The 10,000-nt window shown below is 41.0% G+C and overlaps 1 protein-coding gene across 1 annotated transcript in view; it reads left to right on the forward strand.

The window, feature by feature from the left end:
- LOC110525062 (AT-rich interactive domain-containing protein 3A) overlaps window positions 1–10,000 on the forward strand; it is a 143,440-nt gene that overhangs the window by 128,475 nt on the left and 4,965 nt on the right. Inside the window, exons 7-8 of the mRNA XM_036979195.2 lie at window positions 5,883–6,131; window positions 9,792–9,881. Of these exons, the coding sequence (XP_036835090.2) occupies window positions 5,883–6,131; window positions 9,792–9,881 (339 nt within the window). The remainder of the gene's footprint in view (window positions 1–5,882; window positions 6,132–9,791; window positions 9,882–10,000) is intronic.

Consider the following 10,000-nt stretch of genomic DNA (forward strand, 5'->3'; position numbering starts at 1 on the left):
CTGACCACTGTGACTGACCCAAAATTAAGGCAAGGTTTGACTATGTACAGACTCAGTGAGCATAGCCTTGCTATTGAGAGAGGCTGCTATAGGCATACTGGTTGTCAAGAGAAGACAGGCTATGTGCACACTGCCCACAAAATGGAGGTGGAAACTGAGCTGCACTTCCTAACACAGGTGTGAGTGTTGACGAGGACCAGGCTGGAGATCACTCTGTTATGCTGATTGAGTTTGAATAACAGACTGGAACCTTCAAAAGGAGGTTGGAATCATTGTTCTTCCTCTGTCAAACATGGTTACCTGCAAGGAAACACGTGCCGTCATCATTGCTTTGCACAAAAAGGGCTTCACAGGCAAGGATATAGCTGACAGTAAGATTGCACCTAAATAAACAATTTATCTGATCATCAAGAACTTCAAGGAGAGTGGTTGAATTGTTGTGAAGATGGCTTCAGGGCTCCCAAGAAAGTCCAGCAAGCCCCAGGACCGTCTCCTAAAGTTGATTCAGCTGCGGGATCGGGGCACCACCAGTACAGAGCTCAGGAATGGCAGCAGGCAGGTGTGAGTGCATCTGCACGCACAGTGAGGCGAAGACTTTTGGAGGATGGCCTGGTGTCAAGAAGGGCAGCAAAGAAGCCACTTCTCTCCAGGAAAAAATCAGGGACAGACTGATATTCTGCAAAAGGTACAGGGATTGGACTGCTGAGGACTGGGGTAAAGTAATTTTCTCTGATGAATCCCCTTTCCGATTGTTTGGGGCATCCGGAAAAAGCTTGTCCGGAGAAGACAAGGTGAGCGCTACCATCAGTCCTGTGTCATGCCAACAGTAAAGCATCCTGAGACCATTCATGTGTGGGGTTGCTTCTCAGCCAAGTGAGTGGGCTCACTCACAATTTTGCCTAAGAACACAGCTATAAATAAAGACTGGTACCAACACATCCTCCGAGAGAAACTTCTCCCAACCATCCAGGAACAGTTTGGTGACGAACAATGCCTTTTCCAGCATGATGGAGCTCCTTGCCGTAAGGCAAAAGTGATAGCTAAGTGGCTCGGGGAACAAAACATTGATATTTTCGGTCCATTGCCAGGAAACTCCTTAGACCTTAATCCCATTGAGAACTTGTGGTCAATCCTCAAGAGGCGGGTGGACAAACAAAAACCCACAAATTCTGACAAACTCCAAGCATTGATTATGCAAGAATGGGCTGCCATCAGTGGCCCAGAAGGATGTGGCCCAGAAGTTAATTGACAGCATGCCAGGGCGGATTGCAGAGGTCTTGAAAAAGAAGGGTCAACACTGCAAATATTGACTCTTTGCATCAACTTCATGTAATTGTCAATAAAAGCCCTTGACACTTATGAAATGCTTGTAATTATACTTCAGTATTCCATAGTAACATCTGACAAAAATATCTAAAGACACTGAAGCAGCAAACTTTGTGGAAATTAATATTTGTGTCAATCTTCAAACTTTTGGCCACGACTGTACATGAACTATTTTGACATCATTATAACACTGTACATAGCCAGAATATGACATTTGAAGTGTATGATGTTTACTGTTAATTGTTTATTGAGAGCGAGCGAGAGAGAGAGAGGGAGGAAGGAGAGAGAGGGGGGGGAGAGAGAGAGGGAGAGATAGAGAGAGAGGGGGAAGGAGAGAGAGAGTGAGGGGGAAGGAGAGAGAGAGTGAGGGGGAAGGAGAGAGAGAGAGAGAGAGAGAGAGGGGGGGAGGAGAGAGAGAGAGAGAGGGGGAAGGAGAAAGAGAGAGGGGAGAAGGAGTGAAGAGAGAGAGAGGGGAAGGAGTGAAGAGAGAGAGAGAGGGGAAGGAGAGAGAGAGAGAGGGGGGGGGAAGGAGAGCGAGAGAGGGGGGGAGGAGAGAGAGAGAGGGGGGGAGAGGAGAGAGAGAGAGGGAAAGGAGAGATAGAGAGAGGGGGGGAAGGAGAGAGAGGGAGAGAGAGGGGGGAGGAGAGAGAGATAGGGGGGAAGGAGAGCGAGAGAGAGAGAGAGAGAGAGTTGGGGAAGGAGAGAGAGAGGGGGGAAGGAGAGAGATTGAGAGAGAGAGAGAGAGAGAGAGAGGGGGGGAGAGAGAGAGAGAGAGAGAAATGGGGGAAAGAGAGAGAGAGAGGGGGAAGGAGAGAGAGAGGGGGGGGGGAGGAGAGAGAGAGAGAGGGGGGAGGAGAGGGGGAGGGGTAGAGAGAGGGGGGAGGAGAGAGAGCGAGAGGGGGGGGAAGGAGAGAGAGAGAGAGAGAGAGAGAGAGAGAGAGAGGGGGGAAGGAGAGTGATTGAGAGAGGGGGGGAGGGGGAGAGAGAGAGAGAGGGGGGGAGAGAGAGAGAGAGGGGGGGAGAGAAAGAGAGAGAGAGGGGGGAAGGAGAGAGAGAGAGAGGGGGAGGGAGAGAAAGAGAGAGGGGGGGGGGGAGAGAGAGAGAGGGGGAGAGAGAGAGAGAGAGAGAGCAGTGTGAGTTGCAGCCTGTAGTATTGCACCATAGGGATAGCCTAGTCTGTTTGTACTCTATTGCCATGTCATTTTTACTCTTTTGGCAATAAGCAACAAACAGACCGGCACCCAGGCTACCATAGGGATGGCATTTTTTGGGGGGGGTCACTAAGATGATTTGAAAGAGGACAAATGCCTGTGTGTGTGTGTGTGTGTTAATGTTTCTGTGACAGGCACAATGCTGTGACCTGCCTGGTGAATGTAATGACATTTAATCACAGGGTGGAGTGAAGACACAATGCTTAGGAAATTTGATTTCCTTGTAAAAAATTATGTTTTGGCTGCTCATGCTATAATTTCCCACAAAGTTTGAATATCAACCCAGAGTATAACCTTTAGTGAGATCCTTAATGCTTCTGCTGCCATCTATAATCACTTCTACTGCCATCCATTTCTTCACAAAAAAATGCAGTTTTATATCTTTATGTTTGAAGCTTGAAATGTGGCAAAAGGTCACAAAGTTCAAGGGGGCCGAATACTTTCGCAAGGCACTGTATAATCACTTCTACTGCCAACTTCTACTGCCATCTATAATCACTTCTACTGCCATCCATAATCACTTCTACTGCCATCCATAATCACTTCTACTGCCCTCCATAATCACTACTACTGCCATCTACAATCACTACTACTGCCATCTATAATCACTACTACTGCCACCTATAATCACTACTACTGCCATCTAGAATCACTACTACTGCCACCTATAATCACTTCTACTGCCATCTATAATCACTTCTACTGCCATCCATAATCACTACTACTGCCATCTATAATCACTACTACTGCCATCTATAATCACTACTACTGCCACCTATAATCACTACTACTGCCATCTCTAATCACTACTACTGCCATCTATAATCACTACTACTGCATCTATAATCACTACTACTGCCATCTATAATCACTACTACTGCCACCTATAATCACTTCTACTGCCATCTATAATCGCTTCTACTGCCATCCATAATCACTACTACTGCCATCTATAATCACTACTACTGCCATCTATAATCACTACTACTGCCACCTATAATCACTACTACTGCCATCTATAATCACTACTACTGCCATCTATAATCACTACTACTGCCATCTATAATCACTACTACTGCCATCTATAATCACTACTACTGTCATCTACAATCACTTCTACTGCCATCTATAATCACTTCTACTTCTACTGCCATCTATAATCACTACTACTGCCATCTATAATCACTTCTACTGCCATCTATAATCACTTCTACTGCCATCTATAATCACTTCTACTGCCATCTATAATCACTTCTACTGCCGTCTATAATCACTTCTACTGCCATCTATAATCACTTCTACTGCCATCTATAATAATCACTTCTACTGCCATCTACAATCACTACTACTGCCATCTATAATCACTTCTACTGCCATCTATAATCACTTCTACTGCCATCTATAATCACTTCTACTGCCATCTACAATCACTACTACTGCCATATATAATCACTTCTACTGCCATCTATAATCACTTCTACTGTCATCCATAATCACTTCTACTGCCATCTATAATCACTCCTACTTCTACTGCCATCTATAATCACTACTACTGCCATCCATAATCACTTCTACTGCCATCTACAATCACTTCTACTGCCATCTACAATCACTTCTAATGCCATCTATAATCACTTCTGCTTCTACTGCCATCTATAATCACTTCTACTGCCATCTTTAATCACTTCTACTGCCATCTATAATCACTTCTACTGCCATCTATAATCACTTCTACTGCCATCTATAATCACTTCTACTGCCATCTACAATCACTACTACTGCCATCTATAATCACTTCTACTGCCATCTATAATCACTTCTACTGCCATCTATAATCACTTCTACTGCCATCTATAATCACTTCTACTGCCATCTACAATCACTACTACTGCCATCTATAATCACTTCTACTGCCATCTATAATCACTTCTACTGTCATCTATAATCACTTCTACTGCCATCTACAATCACTTCTACTGCCATCTATAATCACTCCTACTTCTACTGCCATCTATAATCACTTCTACTGCCATCTACAATCACTACTACTGCCATCTATAATCACTTCTACTGCCATCTATAATCACTTCTACTGCCATCTATAATCACTTCTACTGCCATCTACAATCACTTCTACTGCCGTCTATAATCACTACTACTGCCATCTACAATCACTTCTACTGCCATCTACAATCACTTCTACTGCCATCTATAATCACTTCTACTTCTACTGCCATCTATAATCACTTATACTGCCATCTTTAATCACTTCTACTGCCATCTATAATCACTTCTACTGCCATCTATAATCACTTCTACTGCCATCTATAATCACTTCTACTGCCATCTACAATCACTTCTACTGCCATCTATAATCACTTCTACTGCCATCTACAATCACTTCTACTGCCATCTACAATCACTACTACTGCCATCTATAATCACTTCTGCCATCTATAATCACTTCTACTGCCATCTATAATCACTTCTACTGCCATCTATAATCACTTCTACTGCCATCTACAATCACTACTACTGCCATCTATAATCACTTCTACTGCCATCTATAATCACTTCTACTGTCATCTATAATCACTTCTACTGCCATCTACAATCACTTGTACTACCATCTATAATCACTCCTACTTCTACTGCCATCTATAATCACTTCTACTGCCATCTTTAATCACTTCTACTGCCATCTATAATCACTTCTACTGCCATCTGTAATCACTTCTACTGCCATCCATAATCACTACTACTGCCATCTATAGTCACTACTACTGCCATCCATAATCACTTCTACTGCCATCTACAATCACTTCTACTGCCATCTACAATCACTACTACTGCCATCCATAATCACTTCTACTGCCATCTACAATCACTTCTACTGCCATCTACAATCACTTCTACTGCCATCTATAGTCACTACTACTGCCATCCATAATCACTTCTACTGCCATCTACAATCACTTCTACTGCCATCTACAATCACTTCTACTGCCATCCATAATCACTTCTACTGCCATCTATAATCACTTCTACTGCCATCTATAATCACTTCTACTGCCATCTACAATCACTTCTGCTGCCATCTATAATCATTTCTACTGCCATTCATAATCACTTCTACTGCCATCTACAATCACTTCTACTGCCATCTATAATCACTTCTACTGCCATCCATAATCAGTTTGTGACCATGTCTACAGTAGCTTACAGAATGCTCATTCTGGGGTTGAAAAGAAAATATTAATTTCTGAGATTAATTTCTGAGATCTGAATGAAAGAAAAAATGTACAGTAAATGAATAAGGTATATTTTTTCTTTGTGTTCCCTCAGAGGATGGCCTGATGTCGGGAGGTCTGCCGGGCCGTGTTGGGGAGATGTCTTTGGGAGGGCACCACGGGGCGGCTGCAGCGTTGGAGCCGCCGGAGAGCGGGGAGCCGCCGGAGAGCGGGGAGCCGCCGGAGAAGAAGAGGATGTCGATGGATCAACAGAGGCTCATGCAGCATGCGCTGCAGCAGAACCTCCTCGCCATGGCAACGCAGCTGCCCATCAAGTTAAACAACGGAGATGAGAGGATGAGAGGTAATATAACACTTTATTCACTTTCAAACGCATTTTATTAAATTACATGTGTATTGTATCTATATGGCTGAGAGGCTGAGCGTTGAGACCAATCAACACAGTTACGTTTTTAATGTGACCAATCAACACAGTTACTTTATTATTGAGACCAATCAACACAGTTACTTTATTATTGAGACCAATCAACACAGTTACTTTATTATTGAGACCAATCAACACAGTTACTTTATTATTGAGACCAATCAACACAGTTACTTTATTATTGAGACCAATCAACACAGTTACTTTATTATTGAGACCAATCAACACAGTTACTTTATTATTGAGACCAATCAACACAGTTACTTTATTATTGAGACCAATCAACACAGTTACTTTATTATTGAGACCAATCAACACAGTTACTTTATTATTGAGACCAATCAACACAGTTACTTTATTATTGAGACCAATCAACACAGTTACTTTATTATTGAGACCAATCAACACAGTTACTTTATTAATGTGACCAATCAACACAGTTACTTTATTATTGAGACCAATCAACACAGTTACTTTATTATTGAGACCAATCAACACAGTTACGTTATTAATGTGACCAATCAACACAGTTACGTTATTATTAATGAGACCAATCAACACAGTTACGTTATTAATGTGACCAATCAACACAGTTACGTTATTATTAATGAGACCAATCAACACAGTTACGTTATTATTAATGAGACCAATCAACACAGTTACGTTATTAATGTGACCAATCAACACAGTTACTTTATTAATGTGACCAATCAACACAGTTACGTTATTAATGTGACCAATCAACACAGTTACGTTATTATTAATGAGACCAATCAACACAGTTACGTTATTAATGTGACCAATCAACACAGTTACGTTATTAATGTGACCAATCAACACAGTTACTTTATTAATGTGACCAATCAACACAGTTACTTTATTATTGAGACCAATCAACACAGTTACGTTATTAATGTGACCAATCAACACAGTTACTTTATTATTGAGACCAATCAACACAGTTACGTTATTAATGTGACCAATCAACACAGTTACTTTATTATTGAGACCAATCAACACAGTTACGTTATTAATGTGACCAATCAACACAGTTACTTTATTATTAATGAGACCAATCAACACAGTTAAGTTATTAATGAGACCAATCAACACAGTTACGTTATTAATGTGACCAATCAACACAGTTACTTTATTATTGAGACCAATCAACACAGTTACGTTATTAATGTGACCAATCAACACAGTTACTTTATTATTGAGACCAATCAACACAGTTACTTTATTATTGAGACCAATCAACACAGTTACTTTATTATTGAGACCAATCAACACAGTTACTTTATTATTGAGACCAATCAACACAGTTACTTTATTATTGAGACCAATCAACACAGTTACTTTATTATTGAGACCAATCAACACAGTTACTTTATTATTGAGACCAATCAACACAGTTACGTTATTAATGTGACCAATCAACACAGTTACTTTATTATTGAGACCAATCAACACAGTTACTTTATTATTGAGACCAATCAACACAGTTACTTTATTATTGAGACCAATCAACACAGTTACTTTATTATTGAGACCAATCAACACAGTTACTTTATTATTGAGACCAATCAACACAGTTACTTTATTATTGAGACCAATCAACACAGTTACTTTATTATTGAGACCAATCAACACAGTTACTTTATTATTGAGACCAATCAACACAGTTACGTTATTAATGTGACCAATCAACACAGTTACTTTATTATTGAGACCAATCAACACAGTTACGTTATTAATGTGACCAATCAACACAGTTACTTTATTATTGAGACCAATCAACACAGTTACGTTATTAATGTGACCAATCAACACAGTTACTTTATTATTAATGAGACCAATCAACACAGTTAAGTTATTAATGAGACCAATCAACAGTTACGTTATTAATGTGACCGATCAACACAGTTACGTTATTATTAATGAGACCAATCAACACAGTTACTTTATTAATGTGACCAATCAACACAGTTACTTTATTATTAATGTGACCAATCAACACAGTTACTTTATTATTAATGTGACCAATCAACACAGTTACTTTATTAATGTGACCAATCAACACAGTTACTTTATTAATGTCATTAGGTCCAGTGTAAACTATACTATAAAACTGATGCAATTATGATGTATACCTGTGACACACGCATTAATCATTTCAAAACACACAGAGGAGCACTTGGAGATCAGTGAGTGTAATTTAGAGATAACGCCCCTGTAACACACCCTAAACCCACCTGCTTAATATCAAGATAAACCCCAATTTCACCTGCGTTTGTGCTATCAAGTTGTTAAGAGTTGAATATAACCCCCCCCCCAAAAAAAATAGAACACCGTATCCTTGACTCATTTTGTTGTGTCTCTGTAGGTTGGAGGTCTAGGACTTCATTAACTGAGTGATGTATATACAACGCGTGCTATGCATTCCTCTACCGACATGTGCTTGGTGCGTCACTGATACTGTTATATACCTGGGGGGTTTAGCTGTGTAGCAGAGCTGGTGGTATGTCCACGGCAAGTAATGGTATTTCACCATATGATAGTTGGCGTATCATTGTGAAATACCTGAGCCACTGTCGTAACATTAATCATACAATCTGCCGTCTGGTGTCTGACGACTGTTGTGAAGAAATATTGCTCCGTTATCAGAGGGGGAAAATACTAGATGTCATGAGTCAGAACCTGCAGCCCGGCCGTCCGCCCGCTCTGTTGATGGTTCTTACGTCAAGACACAAGTCATACTTTACTGAGTAAAAGAGCCTAAAGGAAGAATGAGGGGCCTATCTGCTCAGGTGTGGTTTCATCTCTCTCTACATGACTGCCTCTCAGGCATTAATTATAATAGTGGGCTTTGCTCTGAAGCTTAATGGTAGGATGAGTCAGAATCTTTCACTGGTAAATTCCTATACTGGCCGACCGACCAGTCTGGCTGGGCTGGAACCCAACATATAAACACTAATTTACAGATGACATCAAAACACTATTATTAAATACGGCCCGGCAGGCTGGAGAACGCCTGCAAAATGTTCTGTAATAGTGATGCTGCTACGAAATAAAGGTTTTAAAATCTAAACTATTAAATGATACAGTAATATCAAATGAATGATTTTGATATTTAAACTGAAATTAAACCGTGTGTGTCTATGTTATTATCATTTTGTTTTGTTTTTGTTTCTATTTGGGAGAAGATTGTATCACTGCACGCCAAGCCTGGTTTTCACAAGTACACTACTATCCAAGTCCTCCTGCCTGCCTGCCTGTCTGCCATGAATCATCCGTCTGACACAGTCTCCTCAGGGAGATAACCCACTGGCCATTACTGACATGTACAAATCACTGCTACATCTGTTGACAGCTCTCTCTCTCTCTCTCTCTCTCTCTCTCTCTCGCTCTCTCTCTCTCTCTCTCTCTCTCTCTCAGAACTCTTTTAATAAACTGCTCCTTACCCTGTCACTCTAGGAGTTATCGCCGATACTCTGCCCGAGCGCTCCTCTCCTGCTCCTTGTGTTCCCTTTTTAAATGCTGATATTGAGTTTTCCCCTCTCTTTCGCCTCCTGACAGATGACAGACAAGAGACTCCATTGAACCTGTCTACCAGCGGCATTAGCAGCATCAACGTGTCAATAGAAATAGATGGAGTTGTCTACACAGGTAAATAGAGGGGCCGTTTGCTGATATAATTGCAGGCAGGAAATTCAATAAGTTATAGCAGCGCCCTGGTGTTTAGTCCTTCACGCAATTTGATGTCTTTGCTATTAAATCCGTTGTAA

Source organism: Oncorhynchus mykiss, chromosome 6, assembly GCF_057628025.1.
Source record: "Oncorhynchus mykiss isolate SJ-2025 chromosome 6, ASM5762802v1, whole genome shotgun sequence".
Taxonomy (NCBI): Eukaryota; Metazoa; Chordata; class Actinopteri; order Salmoniformes; family Salmonidae; genus Oncorhynchus; species Oncorhynchus mykiss.